The 20,922-nt window shown below is 39.1% G+C and overlaps 2 protein-coding genes across 4 annotated transcripts; one reads left to right on the top strand and one right to left on the bottom strand.

The window, feature by feature from the left end:
• Positions 1-2,501: 2,501 nt before the first annotated feature.
• On the bottom strand, positions 2,502-19,421 carry s100z (S100 calcium binding protein Z). 3 transcript variants are annotated; one of them, XM_074691031.1, is made up of 6 exons: positions 18,707-19,421; positions 18,301-18,420; positions 9,960-10,334; positions 9,777-9,864; positions 9,519-9,679; positions 2,502-2,805 (listed from the first exon to the last, which is right to left on the bottom strand). In XM_074691031.1, exons 5-6 carry the CDS (start codon positions 9,657-9,659, stop codon positions 2,650-2,652), a joined length of 297 nt encoding a protein of 98 aa, XP_074547132.1. In that variant the 5' UTR covers positions 9,660-9,679; positions 9,777-9,864; positions 9,960-10,334; positions 18,301-18,420; positions 18,707-19,421; the 3' UTR covers positions 2,502-2,649. The 3 variants fall into 3 exon arrangements, with proteins under 3 accessions (XP_074547132.1, XP_074547133.1, XP_074547134.1); XM_074691032.1 differs by lacking the exon at positions 9,960-10,334; XM_074691033.1 differs by lacking the exons at positions 9,960-10,334; positions 18,301-18,420; positions 18,707-19,421 and having other exon boundaries at positions 9,777-9,916.
• Positions 19,259-20,799, top strand: ch25hl2 (cholesterol 25-hydroxylase like 2). Its single transcript, XM_074691030.1, has one exon. It carries the CDS (start codon positions 19,391-19,393, stop codon positions 20,276-20,278), a length of 888 nt encoding a protein of 295 aa, XP_074547131.1. The 5' UTR covers positions 19,259-19,390; the 3' UTR covers positions 20,279-20,799.
• The last annotated feature ends 123 nt before the right edge of the window (positions 20,800-20,922 follow it).

Here is a 20,922-nt window from a genome sequence, read left to right as displayed (position 1 = left end):
TGTCTTAAAATTCATTTTTATTTTTTGGCTTTTAATCTAAGCAAGATTCAGTTTTGGTTTTTTTTGTTTTGTTTTTTTTGCATGATCTCATTGGCTTTTAGTTTGTTTTATATGTTTTCTTTTATATGCGTGTGTTTGTCTGATCTGTTTTTATCTTTTTATTTTATCTTCCTGTACAGCACCAAGTTTACAGCCGTGGTTGTTTTTAAAGGGCTTTATAAATAAAGTTAGTATTAGTAGTACGGTACGGCGCGGTACGGTACGATCTGGTATGGTATGATATGGTATGGTTAATGTCCCTCTTACAGTAAAAGAAAAAGCAGCTGGCTGGTGCGGTAAAGAGGTTGCAAGAAGAGCTGCTCAAAGCACAAAAACTTCAGATGCAATCAGACATTAAAGGAGCAAAAAACAGCCAACCAGCTTTAACCCACACTCAGTAACAGAAGTTTATCAGCTGGTTTTCATCATTCAAACAGCGATCCACTGAAACTCCATCTTTACCTGTTCCTGACAAACACCTGAATGAAAACCTTTTGTTTAATGTCCCTAAATGTGTCTTTCCAGAGCAGGAATCAGGTGTTAATAACATTAAAGACGTACCGTCAGCCTTTGTTTGGTCAGCGTGGAGCAGCGTCTCCTGTTGAGCTTCCTGTTCTCAGACAGGTGACAGGGGGAGCGCTCGTTTTCTACACCTTTAGATATCTGCAGCTGTATCAAAGCATTAACCAGCCTCACATCAGGGATCAAACGATGAAGCAGCTGCTTAGTTATTTTTAAACATGTAATACTGATTATCCAGCCTGTTATTGTCGTTTTTGTAGAGCTGTTTGTTTTAAGAGACCATCATTGACTCCCTGTGACAGTGGATGTAATTTGACGCACTCGACACTAGATGGCAGCATAATACGGGTAGACCATAAGAAAACAAAATGCAGACATCAATAATCAAACATGCTCCATTAGTTTGTCCAAAACTTTAACCAGCCTTCACCTCGAATTTGTGGACTTGATGACGTCATCAGGGCCTGAAATGTTCGAGAGTTAAATTGTTGGCGCCAGTATGTATGAATTTCTGTGTGAGGCCTGAGGTGAAAATGACCCAGGTATTAGTTGTTTGGTATTAAAGGTGTTAGATGTGATGTTTTGCTTTATGGTTATTTATCTTCTTTTGTTTGTTCTTTTGTTTCTATTTTGATGAAAAAGAGAAGGGCTTTTATTTTGAAAGCTGAGTTTAGTGTGGGTTTGCAGGAAATAAGATAAAATCAGTGCTAGCAGGTACGTCCTGCCAGGTGGTACACGGAAAGTGTTTCTGTTTTATTTTTTTGTTTTTTGTTTTTCTTTGTTTTGTTTATTTTGTTTTGTTTTGTTTTATTATATTTTTTCTTCTTTTTTTATTAAATTTTTCTTCTTTTTTTGTTTTGTTTTGTTTTTTCTTCTTTTTTGTTGTTTTTTTCTTCTTTTATTGTTTTGTTTTGTTTTTTCTTCTTTTTTGTTGTTTTTTCTTCTTTTTTGTTTTGTTTTGTTATTTTTTCTTCTTTTTTTCGTCTTTTTTATGTTTTTTTTGTTTTATTTTTTTTCTTCTTTTTTGTTATTTTTTCTTCTTTTTTGTTATTTTTTCTTCTTTTTTGTTTTTGTTTTTGTTTTTTTCTTCTTTCTTCTTTTTATGTTTTGTTTTGTTTTGTTATTTTTTTCTTCTTTTTTGTTTTTGTTTTTTTCTTCTTTTTTTCTGTTTTGTTTTGTTTTGTTATTTTTTCTTCTTTTTTTGTTGTTTTTAAATCTTTTATTTATTTATTCTTTTTAAAATTTTTATTGTTGCGATCAAGATAACCCAGGAAGCCGCTACAGAGATGCTTCTCTTTAGCGTGTAGCTGATGGCGGCTAAATTAGCTCCATTTGTTTTATTTTTTGTTGTTTTAATTCTTGTTATTTGTTTGTTTTTAAGCCCATCAAGTCATTTTTAATTTAAAGCTCTGAGATAAATCTTGTTGGGTTTGTTCTCTGGGTATTTTAGCAGTTCAATGTGTAATTTTTTAACTGTTATTACACTCCAGAGGTTTGTCATTCTAACTTGTCTTGTGCTTGTGTTTTGTTTTGTTTATGGTTATTGATATTTTGTTTCGTCTTGTTTCGTCTTCATTTCCATAAGTTGACGCTTCTTAAAGGAAATAAAGATCTTATTAAAAGACACCTGATTGAAACATGTCCTCTTTGTTCGTGTTTTATAAACCCATAATTTAACATTTTCGAGCCATTCACCTTAAACCAGCTTTAGCTGCACAGTAGCCACCGTGATCAGAGGGTGTAAAAATTACTCTGTAGGAACGGCAACGAACCACTCTGTGTCAATAACAGATCACTCTGCTCTTTGTCGACCTGTGAATCATATAAAACCAGCTCAGTACCTCCTCTTTAAGGTCAAAGCAGATTAGCAAAAGCTTCAAAGTTGAAATAAACCAACACATGTCCATGTTTAAGATTCCATATTTAATAGATCAGCAGCAAAGATCACAACCTTCTGTACGACCCTGAACACAGACAGACACTAACACCAGAAATAAACAGGAAGGAGGAGTGGGCGGTGTTTAAAGTGTGAGGACGTGGTGACGGTCAGGAAGGATTTACAGATGGTGAACAGCGTTTTCTACACGTCTACATGCTTTTCTTCTTCTGCTCCTGGAAGAAGTCGTTACAGGCCACAGTGAGAGCGGCCACCAGCACCACGAACTCGTTAAAATCCACCTCGTTGTCTTTGTTCGAGTCCAGGTCGTTCATGATCTTCTCCACCAGCATCGGGTCTTTCTGAGACTGAGAAGAGAAACAGCAGACGATTAAAACACGTTCAGATAAAGTATGGAGACTTCAGATTCCTGTTGGAGTAATTCAGACTCGTTATCTACACGACGAGTATCTCAGAGAGAAAATTATCACCGCTGAAGACAAACTGATGAACATCTTACAGGTCTCGTTCAAGAGTTGACTTTCTTGTTTTAACCATAGACTGTAAAAAAATGGACGTCATCTTGCTCAGCTTGAAGTGAGGTCTCCACAAAAACTGCTCCCCCTGGTGGCTGGCTGCAGTATAGGTAAAACAATCCATCTCCCCAGTCATTCCAGATGGGCTGTGGTCAAACTTTCAAAAATTAATACACCTGGTAGAAATGTTTCTCACGTCTGATTGTTGTGGTGATTTGAAGATATCATTTGGCTGTCTTGTATCCAAGTCCTCTTTTTTCTGAAAAGTTTCATTTTCATTAGTTATAAGAGGTTAAAAATGAGGCTTTACGTCACGTTTAACGATGATTGACAGCTGATGTTCTTGTGTATTTTTTTTCAGGGATTGTAAAATATGCCTGGAGGTAGAGTCAAGAAGTGATTAGACTCTAGAAAGAAAAAAAATATATTATTATTTCTGTCACCCAGCTCCACTCAGATTCTCCCAGAATCCCTCACAGTCTCTGATGCACAGACTCTGGCTGCAAACTGCTACAATGTCTGCGTCTGTGACGGGGAAATTTGGCTTCAAAACCATAGAGTGATAAATGTAATACTGGTTCAAATCAAAGGGTTCCATGTTTCGGTACCTAAACACATCCTTCTGACTGTTAAGGAGTGGAACAGTAGGAGATTTTCCACGCTGGACATGAACGCAGCATTGCAAGGTTATATATTAAAAAATAAATATGTTGAATTAAAAACATTTATGACCACATAAACACACAAAGGTACCAAAAAATTGGTACCGTTGAGTATCAATACAGGCGTCGGTACTGTGTCATTTCAAATGTGAAAGGTACCCATACCTACTGTAGGTAGATCATTGAATCTAGAAGACATCATAAGTGATTTTGCTCAAGCAAAGGCAAGGAAGCACCACTTTTGAATATGGATACAGCATCTTAAGCAGTATTTATATTTTATTTTTTGACTCAAAGTTTTGACTTTTGCAAAGAGTTAAGGACAGCTGTAGTCATTGCACTTTGTTATATATGTTTTTTCAAGCAATTTTATTGGTTAGAAGAGCTTTGATATTGGTTTTATTTGTTTTAAGAAATGTAGATGTGCACTTTTGATTTGCCTACAATGGACACAAACCTTCAAAGGTCACTATTTTTCAGTTTTCACAACTTTTTATACTTTTCAGTCGTGCACTTTTGATTACAAATTCAGATATTTATTTTATTTATATTTTCAAGGAATCTTTCTGCTATTTTATTGCAGTGTTTTGTTTTAATAAAAGAGATGTTATTGTTTTGCACAATCATTGTTGATTGTTTTTGATGCAGGTGTATATTATGTTAAAAAAAATATAGATAGTAACTTTTTTTTAACCCCCCATGGGCCACCAATCCAATCTTGCTTGGGGCCCCAGGGGACCCTTGCTACGCCACTGTACCTACATATGACCCTGATACAATCAGACACAGCAGAAAAAGAGGACTGGTGGACTAGAAGGAAGATCCTAAACCAGTCAGGATCCACATAGTACGCTGATGGTCCTTTTTGGCAGAGTTGGCAGGAGAACTATTAAAACAACAGTATACAACTAACGTTATGGTATCAGCCAATCAGATGTGTCGATACAAATAACTCAATTTCTACATATATATCATCCAACATTGCTGCTAACTGTCCAAAAAGGATGTAGTTTTCTCTGTTCTGTTGAACTTGTATTTAAAATAACTTTAAATCTAACCAGAAAAAAAACTGACATTACGGTAACCCAAAGTCAAAAACAAGACATGTTTACTCATGTCATTTGTTGGTGTTTTATCCAGGACGTTACTCTTGAAGAAGCAGGTCTCGAGCTGATTTTGGCAGAGAGTCAGGAAAGAGCTACACATCTGCACAGAAACAGCACATTTCTGAACACACAGGAAGTCTTGGTGCAGCAGGAAAGTTTCACGCTCTGAAATCTTTCATTTCCTTAAGATATATAAAGACATAAACTATTCTCCATCTAAAACAATCCTCTCCTTAATAAACTAAACCCACGCTGCTCATAAATCCTGATCCTGGAGTCGTGGTCGGAGGAAACTGAAGCTGAACGTTTCCTCACTGAGGCTGCGTCTGGTCTCAGAGGAGACTCTGGTCCAAAGGGACTCGCTGACGTCTCAGGAAAGTCTATTTTTGGAGGAGATACGATGATGCTGCTGGAGCACCTGGGGCCTCCCATCTTTAGGAGGAAGAAGAAGGAGGTGATAAAAGAATAAAACATCTATAGGAGGAACAGAGATGACAGAGACGTGACCCTATCAGGGAGACTCAGGGTGCTCAGGTTATCTGAACTGACCTCCTCCTCCTCCTCCTCATCATCATCATCCTTTATTTCCTGCAGAGCTGTGATGAAAGGACCAACAGCAGTTTGACTGTAACAGCTGGACGCCATCGATGAGGACGCCTTTCCTCAAACACAGTCACAGCGGTTCATGAAATCACTTTGTTTGATTCCTCTTTAAAGTTTGGAGGACGTCAGGAAGGAAAATAACGACCCCAACCTAAACGACCAAAAACACGTTCACTGTCAGGAAGGAGAAACTGTATGGATGCAAAAATCTTAATCCTGATGCAGCTGCTGGATTTTTACTAGTGTTTAGACTTTGATGAGTTATTTTAAGCTCCTGAGACTCTCTTTGACATTTATCACCGTGAGTTTTTGTTGTTTTGTTGCTTTATCCTGTAAAAAACTCTCCCTGTTCCTAGATTTTAGGAAATTAGTTGAGATACAGTTCTTATCATCTGTCTTTGGAGCTTGATAATTAAAAGACGCTAAACATTTACAAAATCCAAAAGACATTTGTACAATTCTTAATATCTAATGTTCGTCTGTTGGTTTTTAATTCCTGATCCTGGATTTTTAGGAGCAGCAGGTTAGTAAAGCTCAGCCATCTGAATCTGAGGCGTCATCCTGCAAAAGATCTGAAAGACACGAAGCTGCCCATTCAAACTGTCGTCCGTGAAGCTAGAATTTAAAAAAATCTTCCTCTGTAATTTTAACTTTTTGATCTTTTTGTCCAACTTCCAACTTCATGGGCAACCGGGAATTCAAAGCCAAAAAATTATGGAATAAAAATCTAAAAAAATCCTGAAATGGATGAAAAGCTGATGTACAGAAGCTAAAATCTGTGTAATATTTGTAACAGGGGTGGGAATTTTTCAAATTTCAACCCTTTGTTTTAGTCTTTGTTTTAGTCTTTGTTTGTAAGCTGAGTTGGATATCGTCATGTCCTGAATTTAGCACTTTTTACCGCAGCCTGGTCTTTCATTTTTGTCATGTCTGGTTTTATTTTGTAGTGACTTCTCTCCTCTTGTTTCAGGTCACTTCACTTCCTGGTGTTTTCCCACCCTTGTGACTGTGATCCCAGCTCCTGATTGTTTCCACCTGAGTCCCTTTACCTCTTATATTCAAGTCTGCGTTTCCCTTTGTCCTGTGTCAGATTGTCACGTCATGTCCTGTCCTGGCTGTCTTGATGAAAACCAAGCGTGAGAGTTTTTTCAGTTTTGAGTTAAAAGAAGAATATTGTTGCTGCCTTATTTTGTACCAGCTTCGCTGTGATTTTTTGTTCCCTTTAGTGATCTGCCGGCCAGCTTTGCCGTTGAGTTCTTCGTTTGAACCTTTGGAGAACATTAAAACCTTTTTTCTGTTTCAAAAGTAGTTTGCATCTGGGTCCTTTCTGCAAACCTTACCATACCATACCATACCAGCTTTATTTATAGAGCACTTTTAAAAACAACCACAGCTGTAGACAAAGTGCTGTACAGGTAGATCGAATGAAATTATAAAAACAGATCAGTAAAAACAGACAAATAAAAGAAAAACATTGTAAAAACAATAAAAAGCAAATAAAAAGCAAGTAAAAGGGAATAAAAGAAAATAAAAGAGAATAAGACCAGGCAAAGAAACTAAGTCTCGCTGGAGTTGTAAGCCAAAGAATAAAAACATGTTTTAAAAGTCAGATAATAGATAATATTATCTAATATCTCAACTATTATCTAATAATATTATTAGATAATAGTTGAGATGTTAGATTTTCTGAGCAAATCATAAAAACTGACTCACACAAGATGTTCATTTTTGGGAAAAATATGGCTCCTGATTTAGTCTGTTGACGTCATCACCATTCAACTTTTTCACTTGGTCTGGTGTTGAAGAAGCAAAATAAAAATCAGAATGATCAAAAACTCGCAATTCAAATCAAACTCCCTCCCCAATAATTGAATCAGAGGATCGAATCGTGAGAAAACCGTCTCGCCCCAGTTCTAATCTGTAACAAGACTTTCCAGAGTTAGCCGATGTGCTCTCTGTACACGCTGGTGACACTGAGAGAGACGACTGATCCAGACTCAAAACTTGATGTGATGGAATGACTCATGCACAGAAACATGACTTAAACTTTAATGTTTGCATTTAGCATTAGCTTCTAGTGTTAGCATTAGTTTGATTTTAACAGTCAGGACGCCTGAGACAGTCTCTTGAGATAATCTGTACTGACTCATCCCAGAGAAAGCGGTTGCTGCTCAGCTTTTTACAGAGGTTTTATAAAACAAAATACACATTTAGGATGAAAAACCTCCAGGGCTGGTACTGAGTTAGGTTATTTTATAGATACCCATCAAATTCCCCAAACAGTACCATGTTTAGGTTCCTAAACACACCCTGTGACTGCACACTGCAAAACTGAAATCTTATTATTAGTGTTTTGTCTCATTTTAAGTAAAAAATGTTTTATCATACTTGTTATGAGCAAGGTTATAACAGTTAACTAAAATGAAACTAAAAACAAAAACTAAAATTTAAACTACATTGCAGTTAACTCAAACTGATAAAAACTAGAAAAGAAAACAAAAACGATAAGTAAACTAAAACTGCATCTCGTGTTCACTAAACTAACTGAAACTAACAAAAATTAAAGACAAAATGTCCTTCGTTATAGTTTCTGACAATATTAATCGCCTTTAGGATTTAAATTAATCCGACACATTTTCCCAACCAGTTTTACGACAGTTTTCGGCAGTTGTCAGCGCCGTACAGCATCATCACGTAGAGGAGCAATGAATCAGAGCATCTGTAATAGTTTAATTTAATCTGAGTCTGACTTTATTGTTACAGAGTCCAAGTTTCTAATTATTAAAGCTCATATTATATTGATTTATATAATTTATGTTTTTATTGTTTTTATGTAATTTATGTTAACATTATTTTATATAATTTATATTTATTTATTTTTTAAATTTAATTTACGTTAACATTATTTTTATATAATTTATATTTATTTATTTTTTTAATTTAATTTATGTTAACATTTTTTTTATAAAATTCATACTTATTTATTTTTGAAATTTAATTTACGTTAACATTACTTTTATATAGTTTATATTTATTTATTTTTTTATTTAATTTACGTTAACATTTTTTTAATATAATTCCTACTTATTTATTTTTGTAATTTAATTTACGTTAACATTATTTTCATATAATTGTTATTTTTTAATTTAATTTATGTTAACATTATTTTTATATAATTTATGTTTATTTATTTTTATTAAGTTTATATTATTTTCTTGTGTTTAAGGCAGCAGCCAACAGTTCAGTATCAGCATTGACTGAGCAGTGAGCTCTATGTTGGACTGGAAAATAAACAGTATTACAAAATATTTACTCTGAGCTTTTTGAATCCTGCACCTGGCTAATAAGGGATGAAAAACTAAAACTAAACTGAAACTAAACTAAAACTAAACTGAAACTAAATTAAGCCTTGTTGCAAAAATCAGAACTAAATAAAAACTAGAATGCCAAACTGTAATGGTAAAAAAAAATGTCAAAACTAACTAATACTAAGCTATAATGAAAAATCCAAAAATATTAAAACCATGGTTGTGAGCCACATTCACCTGATCAGTCCAGAAAAAATTCTTGTTTCAAGTTATTTAAAAACAAAAATGAGGTCTGAATTGCTTGTTAAAAAAAATTAAAAAATCTACCATAGAGAAGCAGCATTCAGCTTCTATGCTCCAAATATCTGGAACAAACTGCCAGAGTAGATCAGGTCTGCTGAAACTCTCAGCTCCTTTAAATCCAGGTCAGAGATTCACCTTTATATCAGAAAATTTTAACAAATCATTTAAAAAAAAATTATTGTACAACTCTGCACTGTAACTTTAATGCTTACATCTTAAAATGTGTTTGGTTTTTTTTGCTATTTCATTTAATTTTATTTTATGATTTTTTTATCAGTTTTTTTTATTTATTTTTTAATTGATTTCTTTTAATATGTTTTGCTGATTTGTATCTCTCTAGAGCACTTTTAATTTAAATAAACTTCTCCTTCCCTGAACAAATTAATATTTATCACCACATAAACAAACAAAACTGAAACTAGTACCGTTGAGAACCGATACCGTTTGCCAGGAACTGAGTATTGGTACTGTATCGTTTCAGATGTGAGAGGAACCATCCCTAACCCCAGAAACAAAACCATCCGTCTACAGAAACGTAGAAATAAGTGTGAGGTCATCGTTACCGTGAGGAAGTCGGTGAGCTCGCTGGTCAGCAGCTCCTTCAGCTCTCCTTTGTTGAGTTTGTACTTGTCTCCGTCGTTCCCGGAGTAGTTGTAGAAAACTGAGATCAGAGCGTCCATGGCCCCCTCGAGCTGGCTCGGCATCCTGCTGGAACTCTGGCGTCCTGCGGGGAGAAGGCGGAGAGCTTACAGACCTGACCTCAGAGAGCGGCGTGCCTTCAGCAGCAGCGGCGTTGGCGGCGGCGGTGGTGGTGATCTTACCTGGTTAGAGTCCGGTCTGAATGAGGTGAGACGCTGCCACAGCTTGTTTATCAGGAAGTGAGGGGCTGCCAGGCGTGCCGTCCTCGACCTGTGCCGGGATAATTAATTCCTCAGGTGAGACGCCCATGGTAACGGACTTTCCTTCCAGGTGTTAATCAAGGCCGCTTAGTGAAAAACATGTACCAGTGTAACCCTGCAGCACCCCTGGGTGTTCACACAGCAGTCTCCAGCTCTCCATCCCTGAAGAGACTCCAGCTCAGACCCATCACTGAGGGGGTCTGGATCTGTCAGAGTCACCTGCAGGTAGAAAACTGATCCTGAGTCTGTATTTCTGAGTCTGGACTCCTGGACCTGAATCTCTGAGTGGAGCAGGTGACATAACGAAGTCTGACAGCAGCTTTGGAAACTTTCTGCAGACCGGTCTCTCCTGTGGACCAGGAGACCCTGCTCAGGGGGTTTGGAGCTGAAATAGATGCAGCGTTTCCCGCTCAGGGGACGCCACAAGTTTCCATTTTTGTTTCCTTTTCTGTCCCCGCCTGAGCCGACGAGCAGCAGCACCTGACATGTTTCCATAACGAGCACACAACGCAGATTTAGGATAAAAAGGAATAAAAAGTGAAATTAAACATTAGAGATAGTTACCATCAGCAAACTCTGCTCCTGACCAAGTAAATACTCTCCTCTAGGGGGCGATATGAGGAAAATGTGTCACTTTTTTTTATGACAGGATCAGATCCAGATTTGTTCAGGATTGTTTTTCATGTTCAGGCTGTTTTGACATCAAATAACATTTTTTTTTATCAAATATTTCTGATCCTGCATTCTTTGCATTTTTATTAATCTTTTCTGCTCCTTTTCATCTCGTCTTGTGTCCTCCAGCATAATTATTAAACTCTCACTTTTTCACATCATGATTAACCCATTCATAATTTTACAATGTTATTAATATTATTATTGGCAGTAGTAGTAGTATTTTTTATTTACAATTTCTTTGTTATTATTAATTATTATTATTATACATTATTATACATTTTTTATTTATTTTTATTATTATTATTTTTTAATGGGTTTGTATAATTGATTTTTCATTAATGCACCTCTAACTGTAATTTAGGTTTTGTCATTGTTGGGACGGAGTGGCAGAGAGTGGGATCGGGGTGGATGTTACTGTGTTTTGAAACCTAAAAAAAAAAAAGAATTAAATTAAATTAAATTAAATTAAATTAAATCAAATTAAATTAAAAAATTCAATAATATATATTTCAATTTAAATAAATAAATAAAATAATTTCATGTAAAAATATCAGCTTTAAGAGTCGTTGAGTTTCTGCTAAATGTACAGAGCTTCATCTTTAAACCAGCAGCCTGTGATCAGTAGTTTCACTAAGTGTAGTTCATTGAGAAATTATTACACCCTATTTTCTTTTTCATTGTTTATTTTCTTTCTCAGGTCAGGTCTCACTAAAAATATCTGTATCATTTTTCTTGTAATTTTATTTTTCACACTTTAATTTGTGAATCCTTCCTCTTTATTTTTTAATTTCTCCTTTTTTTCTTTTTTTTCTGAGATAAATGTATTTATGTGTTTTTAAATCTCTTCTTAAAACCCACCTTTTTCTCTGGCTTTTAACACAAAGTAATCCCTGATTTTAATTATTTTATTTATTTTGTTATTTGATTGCTCTTTTAGTGCCTTTGGTTATGTTTTAAATTGTTTTTCTATTGTTTTTGTATTTCACACAAAGTGTTTCTCTTGGCTCTTGTTAACCATGGATTTTATTTTATTTTATTTTATTTTATTTATTTTATTTTATTTTGTTTTATTTTATTTTGTTTTATTTTATTTTATTTTATTTTATCTTATTTTATTTTATTTTATTTTATTTTATTTTATTTTATTTTATTTTGATTATTTAATTTCTCCATACAGCACTTTGGCCAACAGTGTCTGTTTTCAAAGTGCTTAACAAATAAAGTTGGATTTATTTATTTATTTATTTATTTATTTATTTATTTATTTATTTACTGGCTTGTTTCTTTTTCTGAGGTCAAGTTTTCCTATTTTGATTTCTTAGCACTCTTTTCTATTTTTTCTTTTTAGGGTCCTCGGCCTGAGCCAGGGCACCTTCTAGCAAGAGCTAGAAGGTGCCCTCGGCCGAAGGCCGAGGGCACTATTGTATTTCGTCCGTTTCTTTTTAGGGTCCTCGGCCTGAGCCAGGGCACCTTCTAGCAGGAGCTAGAAGGTGCCCTCGGCCGAAGGCCGAGGGCACTATTGTTTTTCGTTCGTTTCTTTTTTTTTCTTATTATTATTCCCTCCTACGCGAGAACTCGAATTTGACCCCCTAAACGTGCTCAAAAACTCACCAAAATCGGCACACACATTCTGTGACCCCGAAAATTTGATAAAATGTGGAAATGAACCCCCGACATCCCATAATAATCTCTCTAGAGCCAAATAACACTCAAAAACACACAAAAATGGCTCTAGCTCGGGCCAGGAATGTCCCAGAGAGATGAAACCAACAGCAAAACGTCGGTCTCATTGAGACGCACAAAAAATATAGGAGGTATTTTTGCGTAGCTCCAACAGGAAACCGGCAATTTCCCCGCCAAAATAAGAGATTTCAGAAATTTAAGCCTCTCTACAAACATTAACTTGTCAATAACCAAAAATGGTACCGGCATGAAAATTGCCTCACATGACAGACCAGACCCTGTTCTACAAAAGTTGTGGGGGAATTCGTTGTTTCGGGCCCGGTTTTCGAATAGCGAGCCCTCAAAGTCGCCGACCACGCAATGTTAACAGATGGGAGAGCAGCCCTCGCTGAGCAGTTGGGCCTCTAGACAAAAAAGTAAAAGTCGCACAGCTTTAAAAATGACATGGTTGGATTCCTCACAAAACGCTCTTCAAGAAAATCATATTTTTACACAGATTAGGTCAACATTCTGGCCTACAGGATGAGAAGTTTGTCCCTTCGGAATTTGATCCTCCTGCACTTCTGTGATGATGTCACACACTGATTAGGAGTTCCACACAGCTGGTCACATGACTCAGCAGAGGAAACAATGACTCTCTCCTCCATTAAAGTGCTTATTAGACCCCCTGAACATGCTCAAAAACTCACCAAAATCGGCACACACATTTCAAGCATCAAACTCTTCAATATAATACCAAACATCCCATAATATTCCCTCTGTCCACATTCTGACACAATAAAACAGCCATAGCAGCCAGTAGGAATGTCCTAGAGAGATGAAACCACCACCAAAATGTTCGTCTTATTCTGTTGGACACAGTGGGGCCAATACCATGATAGTAGGGCAACACCGGCATGAGCCCCGAGGACCCGTCTAACGCTGCTTGCAGCTTTAATTAGGGTCCTCGGCCTACGGAAGAGGGCACTTTCTAGCAAGCTAGAAAGTGCCCTCGGCCGAAGGCCGAGGGCACTATTGTTCCTGCTGCGTTTCTTTCTTATTATTATTATTATTCCACACGCGCTTTGAACGCTTATTAGGTCCACTTAACATATTCAAAAACTCACCAAAATTGGCACACACATTGTGACTGCCAAAAAATTTGATAAAATAAAAAAAGTTAAACCTGACATCCCATAATAATCCATCTAGAGCCAAAAAACCTCGAAAATCCACTGAAAACCACACAAAAATGGCTCTAGCTCGGGCCAGGAATGTCCGAGAGAGATGAAACCAACACCAAAACGTTCATCTCATTGAGACGCACAACTTCAGGGGTGGTCTTTTTTCGCCTATCTCGCACAGGAAGCCGGCAATTTGCCCGCCAAAATAAGAGATTTCGGCATTTTTAGCCTTTCTGCCAAAATTTTCTCCTCTGGAACCAAAAATGGTACAGGCATGAAAATTGGCTCACATGACAGACCAGACCCTGTTCTACAAAAGTTGTGGAGAAAGTTGTTGTTTCGGGCCCGGTTTTCGAATGGCGAGCCCTCAAAGTCGCCGACCACGCAATGTTAACAGATGGGAGAGGAGCTTCAGTGAAGCAGTTGGGCCTCTAGACAAAAAAGTAAAAGTCGCACAGCTTTAAAAATGACATGGTTGGATTCCTCACAAAACGCTCTTCAAGAAAATCATATTTTTACACAGATTAGGTCAACATTCTGGCCTACAGGATGAGAAGTTTGTCCTTTGGGGAATTTGATCCTCCTGCACTTCTGTGATGATGTCACACACTGATTAGGAGCTCCACACAGCTGGTCACATGACTCAGCAGAGGCAACAATGACTCTCTCCTCCATTAAAGTGCTTATTAGACCCCCTGAACATGCTCAAAAACTCACCAAAATCAGTACACACATTTCAAGCATCAAACTCTTCAATATAATACCAAACATCCCATAATATTCCCTCTGTCCACATTCTGACACATTAAAACAGCCATAGCAGCCAGTAGGAATGTCCTAGAGAGATCAAACCAACATCAAAATGTTCATCTTATTGAGACGAACAAATTACTTGCTGACACCCTGACCTTTCCCAGACAGGAAGTTGGCTATTTCTCTTCAGCATAGCAGAGGATACGTTGCCATGGTATCAACTGACTCCCTGACATCCCATAATATTCTCTCAGAGCCATTAGGCTCACTTCCACCTATGCACAGCAAAATAGCCCTAACTGGGGCTAGGAATGTCCTAGAGAGATGAAACCACCACCAAAATGTTCGTCTTATTCTGTTGGACACAGTGGGGCCAATACCATTATAGTAGGGCAAAACCGGCATGAGCCCCGAGGACCCGTCTAACGCTGCTTGCAGCTTTAATTTTTTCTTATTATTCCGCCCCGTCAATGAACGCTAATTTGACCCCCTAAACATGCTCAAAAACTCACCAAAATTGGCACACACATCAGGATCGCGTGAAATTGCAATTTGATACCAAACATGACCCCCTACATCCCATAATAAGCTCAATAGCGCCACCTAGGCACACGCTAAGAGCCCTAGCTCGGGCTAGGAATGTCGTAGAGAGATGAAACCAACACCAAAATGCTCGTGTCATCGAGACGCAAAAATCATACGCTGCTACCCTGGACCTATCTCCAACAGGAAGCCGGCTATTTGCCTCACAAAATTAAAAAATTTTTTTTTTAACCCTTTCTGCAAAAATTTTCTCCTCTGAAACCAAAAATGGTACAGGTTTGAGACTACCATCACATGACAGACTAGACCCTGCTCTCCAAAAGTTGTGAAGGAAGTTGTTATTTCGGGCCCGGTTTTTGAATGGTGAGCCCTCAAAGTCGCCGACCGCTTTTGGCCGATTTAGGATTTCTCCATGTTAGCAGATGAGGAGAAAAGATTTCAGGTCAAAACACACATTCTACTAGTGCTGCATTTGGGCCTCTAGACAAAAAACTAAAAGTCATAGAGCTTTAAAAATTACATGGTTGGATTCCTGACAAAATTCCCTACAACCATATGATATTTTTACACAGATTAAGCCAACATTGTGACCTACAGGACAAGTAGTTTGGACGTTTCTCATAAATAAAAAATCCATTTCCAGCACTCTTCCATCTGTCTTGTGACGCATTTGTGCTTCTAGAGAAAAAAGTAAAACTCGTACAGCTTTAAAAATGCCAAAAATGGATTCCTGACAAAAATTCCTATCAACATGATATTTTTGACACAGATTGGGGTAAAATTGTGGACTCTGTGAGGATTTCTTTACATTAGATGGCTGATAAACTCTCAGTCTCCACTCTGTTTGGGGTTCTGTCACGCTAATTAGAGTTCCACTCATGCAGCTGGTGATGTCCTTCAGCCTAGCAGAGGGATACGTTGCCATGGTATCAACTGACTCCCTGACATCCCATAATATTCTCTCAGAGCCATAAGGCTCACTTCAAGCCTACACACACCAAAACAGCCCTAACTGGGGCTAGGAATGTCGTAGACAGATCAAACCAACGCCGAAATGTTCGTCTTATTTTGTTGGACACATTGGAGGGAAAACCGGCAGGAGCCCGAGGACCCGTCTAACGCTGCTTGCAGCTTTAATTTTCTTTATGTATTTTTTCTTATCTTTTCTTTTCTCCTTGAAAAATAGAAATTGGACATGCTGTGACACATTGGTAAACTTTTATGAACTGCATCTGATGTTAAACTTTATGGGTTTATTTTCAATTTTCTTTATAACATTTAAGTGACTGATGCTGTAAAAGATGCACAGGTGGATGTTCAGACTGATTTTAGAAAGACTAACATCAGTAAAGTTAACCTCAGAGTCTGCAGAGAGCTTTGGTTCAGTTTCAGGAATGTTTCCTCTTTGAGCTGCAGAGCAGTCGTTACAGTAAGTCAATGATATTAATGTGCTGAGTTAAATATTTCAATGTGATATAATTCTGATAAGTTGAAGAATCGAACATGCCTCATTTTGTCTGACGTCTGCTCTCTAACAGCTGCTCCTCTGTCCCTGTGTCAGCAGCGACCTTGAAGGAAACACTTCATCCAGCCCTCGGCCCCTGGAGACTTCACCTGAGGGATGTCAGACGACAGGTGAGCTCTCAACTTTTCCTCCACTTGCTGTCAGGAAAATCAGTTTCCATTTGTTAATCTGATGAAACAGTTAGTTTCAGAGAGGACGCTGGGCATGAAACAGACGTGTAACCTGACACAACCTGACGTTACGTCACCATGGAAACAGGCGGGGGGGTCGGTTCAAGACCACACAGCCTGTGATGAAGCCCCGCCTCTCCTTCCCTTCATGTTTCCAGGACGCTGTGAACTCAGGACCTGACGTGGCTTCTCTCTGTTGTTACTGTGGCCTGAAGTCACCTCCTCTCACCGTCTGACACAGCTGTACAAGGTCACGACCTTTAGATTTTTACTTTAACCACTGGGCCTCACTTTGATACACATATGATTGTAAGTTTGGTCACAGTAGGTTGGTTATAATTTTCTTAATATGATCCACATTCATCTGACAGGCCCAGAAAAACGTCCTCTTTCAGCATCTTTGACAAAATTAACAGTTGAACTGATCAAACACGTACAGATGTGGTGAGAAAATGTTTAGTTTGTTTAGTTTTTTTTAAAATAAGAATAATATAGCAGTACAGGAAACTGCACCAGTAACCTGATCCAGCTTCATTTCTCCTGCTGAGAGTCACGTCTGAAGAAGACTAAAGTTTTACTGCCCTCTACTGGCCGATCAGAGCTAACACTGTTTATCAGCCTGCTGTGCATTAACCTATCACCTGACCTAAGCTTGTGGTGTAACCCCAGTAACGCAGAGTCATCCACCTGTAGAGAGTGATCAGGTTCATTTCTGAGTCTGTGTCAGAAACTCTGTGTCTGAGCCTCTGAATGAACCAAACGACCTGAGCTGTTTGCATGAAGCTCTCTGACCTGTCTCTGTCTCTGGAGGATGCAAAACAAACGAGCGTAACCACACCCTGCACACAGCTCTGGGACTCTGACTCTGGGACTCTACATGTGGACCTGTGTGTCTCAGATTATCACAAAACAAACTCCTCAGTCCTCAGTTCATGCTGATTTTAAAATCTGTACGTTTGATTTATTGTTGAACTCTCCTTCATTTCAAGTGTCAACTGTTTCTATGAATGAGCCAGAAAAACAAACTGTGGCTGTAAGGGTGGGGGAGGAGAGATCAGAAGTTTTTTATTTTTATTTCTTATTTTTATTTATTTATTTATTTATTTATTTATTTATTTATTTATTTATTTATTTATTTATCCATTTATCCATTTATTCATTTATTTTCGCTTTTTTTGTTTGTTTGTTATTTTGTTATTTTTTGGGGGGTTGTTTGTATTTTTGGGTGTGGGTCTTTGTTTTGGTTTTTGTGTTTTTTTGTTTTGATTATTTTGGGGGGGGGGGGTTTGTTTGTTTGTTTTGTTTGGGTTTTTTTTGTTTATTTGGGGGGAGGGGTTGTTTTGGCTTTTGTGATGGCTTTTGTTTTTTGTTTGTTTGATTTTTTGGTTTGATTGTTTTTTGGGGGGACTTTGGTTTGTTTGTTTTTTGTTTGATTTGTTTTTGTGTTTTTGTTTGTTTTTTGTGAATATTTTTGTTTTTGTTTGTTTTTTATTATTGTTATTTGTTTTTAGTATAATTTGTTTTTTTTTTGTAAATATTCTTGTTTTTGTTTGTTTTTTTGTTTTTCTTTTTTCTTTGTTCTGTGTTTTTTACATTTTTGTTGTTTTTTTTACATTATTTTTTAATTTGTTGTTTGTCTTTTTTGTTTTGCTTATTTCGTTTGTTTGTTTTTTTTCACTTTGTTTTTATTTGGGGGGGGTTGTTTGTTTTTTGTTCAGTTTTGTTTTTTAGTTTGTTTTAATGTTTTTTGTTTGTTTGTTTTTTTATGTTTGTTTGTTTTTTGTTGTGGTAAAATTAGTCTGCTTGTATGTTGTATAATCCATCTTGTGACATGTGTTAGTCTTTGTATTATTTGTTTTTACAATTTAAAAAGAAAAAACAAAAAGAAAAAATGAAAAAAAAGAAAAAAAGAAACCAGGTGAACCTGCTCTTACCTGAGGATTTGTACCAAGCAGTAAAGGACCTGTGTCCCAGCAGGTGCTGAAAAACCTGGTCCATGCATTAATCCTCAGTCTATTCGATGACTGTAACAGCGGTTGAGACCATGAGAGGAGCTGCAGAGATAAAGCTGGATTAGATTGGATTATGTGATGTAAAGTGTTTTTGTGTCGTTTAAATTCAGTCAAATATCTGTGAGCATGTTTGGATGTTTGGATTCGATCCTGATGAAATGTTTCATGTATATCTGAGGCTGTGGCTTCTTTATGTAACGTGGATGATGTTGATCATTATATAACACGACCAGCTGAGGCATACAACAGACATGACTCAGCGCTGCAGGCCTGCGTTTGTGGTCAAATATAAAAATCCTAATCCTCCAGAAATCACATGATCAGTTACAGAAGTTTCCGGTCTCTTCAGCTCCACTGAGAAGACTCACGCTGGGAGGAAGTGCTTTTGGGTTCACGTCTCATTTGACAGATTTAATGATTAATTACCCTGTGGGACTCATGGTGACCCAGTGTGTGTGTGTGTGTGTGTGTAGACGTTCACATTATAGAGCCAGACTGAATCTATGTAAACAGCTGATGTTTGTGCGTGTTGGGCTCAGATCTCCGTGCAGCCTCTGACAGACGAACTTCCTGTTTGATAAGTGTGTGTAAACTTGGTGTTCCTGGTCACAGCTGACTCCATTCGGATGCTGGACGCGGCTTCCCCTCATCTCTGTCTGATAAAAGTCAAATTCAGCAGCAGTCGGAAGCTCTCCCTCCATGATCTGGGTCGGAGATGAGAGCCGCTGTGGCCCGGCTCCTGAGCCCTGGCTGCGGTCCTTGTGCCCATGAAAAAGGGCCTTTACAGAGCGCCTTCTTTGAAAGCTCGGGGGGAGCGGGGGTGGGGGGAGGTGGGGCTTGAACATACATAAGAGCCTTAGACGGCCCTCCAGTCCAATTTGGCACGGCGTCACCAGACAATTTGCTGTTGCTCAACCTACGAGAGGACTCTGATTGGATCGCTCCTTTCATCGCCGGCTCGTTAGAGAATAATCCTCTTGGATCGGCGTCTGTGTGGAGGACTGCATCAGTGATGAGCGCAGGCAGGTTACTCACCGCCTTACCCTGGATGTGGGAAGTGAATAATGTGACCGGGGGCCAGTCCGGGGCCGTGGTCCTGCAGCCGCTCTGGGACTACCTCCACAAGAACCACCACGACCTCCTGAGGAGCCCGCTCTTCCCCATCGTGCTCTCCGTCTCCACCTACTTCCTCCTGGTCGGTCTCTACACCGTCCTGGACTTGCTGGCACCCACCTGGCCCCGCCTCAACAGCTACAGGCTGCACCCGGACCGCCCCGTCACCTGGCCCAACATCTGGACCACCTTCGGGGTCACCATCTACAACCACATCTTCTACATCTTCCCGTCGGCGGTGGCTCAGTGGATGTGGAGGCCGCCCACGCCGCTGCCCTCCGAGGCCCCCACGCTCTGGAGCTTCTTCCTGGGCATCGTGGGCTGCATGGTGGTCTTCGACTTCCAGTACTACCTGTGGCACCTGCTCCACCACCGGATACCGTGGCTCTACCGCACCTTCCACGCCACGCACCACCAGTACAACGCGCCCTTCAGCCTGGTCACGCAGTACCTGTCCGGGTGGGAACTCTTCAGCGTCGGGTTCTGGACCACGGTGGACCCCATCCTCCTGCAGTGCCACTGCCTCACCACTTGGGGCTTCATGGTCTTCAACATCTACGTGTCCACCGAGGACCACTGCGGGTACAACTTCCCCTGGTCCCTGCACAACCTGGTGCCCTTTGGCCTCTGGGGGGGCGCGCCCAAGCACGACGCGCACCACCAGCGGCCCGGCACCAACTTTGCTCCTTTCTTCTGTCACTGGGACTGGCTGGGCGGCACGAACGCCGTGCCAACGCTCCCGAGCCACGCTCGAGGAGAGGACGAGCTGAAAGAGAGGAAGGACTGAAGAGCCAGAGAGGATCTCTCAGGGACTCGGACTCAAACCGCCCCCCTTCTCCGTGTTTCTCTCACATTTCTGCTTCCTGTCAGATTTTACTAACAAACCACTTCTCCTCCTCTAAGATCTTTCTCGCTCTGCCTCTAAACGTCTTAACTGTCCGGTAACTTGTCCAGAAACTCATCGTGTGTCTCTTTTGTGTCCCCTTCAAAATAAAAGCTCAGAAACGACCCGCTTCTCGTGGCGTGGACGATCATTTGAGTGTTATCTGACGGTGGATGGTGTGATCTGTCAGAGTGATTACACACGGCACGTACACTCCCTCTCCCTCTGTCCCCCTCCTCGGCTCTGACCCTCTCACACACTCTCACACACACTCTCACACACACGCATGAATAGCAGCCTTTTAGCTGCACCCCAGAATGATGCGTGGGCGCAATACTAATCCACCTCCATCTTGTCTTTGGGGGACAAACGCTGGGACTGGATGAGTCCTCATTAAAGCTGTGAAGCAGACGCTGCTTTTTCACTCCAACTTCACAGTCATGGTGAAAAAACTCGGATTTATTCGGCGATTTCTCAGCAGGAAGTTTATTCTTCTTTACGGTTGGGTTTATGAAAATGTTTCCTCTGATTTAATCCTCTTTAATCAG

Source organism: Halichoeres trimaculatus, unplaced genomic scaffold (assembly GCF_033239565.1).
Source record: "Halichoeres trimaculatus isolate MK-OKI-2021-1 unplaced genomic scaffold, fHalTri1.1 fHalTri1_scaffold_16, whole genome shotgun sequence".
Classification (NCBI taxonomy): domain Eukaryota; kingdom Metazoa; phylum Chordata; class Actinopteri; order Labriformes; family Labridae; genus Halichoeres; species Halichoeres trimaculatus.
Note: the sequence above shows the minus strand (reverse complement) of the source record. Positions and strands in the feature narration are given on the sequence as shown.

What these genes read in the sequence shown, in the direction of transcription:
- s100z (XM_074691031.1), bottom strand. Translation starts at nt 9,659, where the DNA reads ATGCCGAGCCAGCTCGAGGGGGCCATGGACGCTCTGATCTCAGTTTTC. An exon ending in AGCTCACCGACTTCCTCACG is followed by an intron (nt 2,806 to 9,518) that starts GTAACGATGACC and finishes TTCTCTTCTCAG; the next exon opens with TCTCAGAAAGACCCGATGCT.
- ch25hl2 (XM_074691030.1), top strand. Translation starts at nt 19,391, where the DNA reads ATGAGCGCAGGCAGGTTACTCACCGCCTTACCCTGGATGTGGGAAGTG.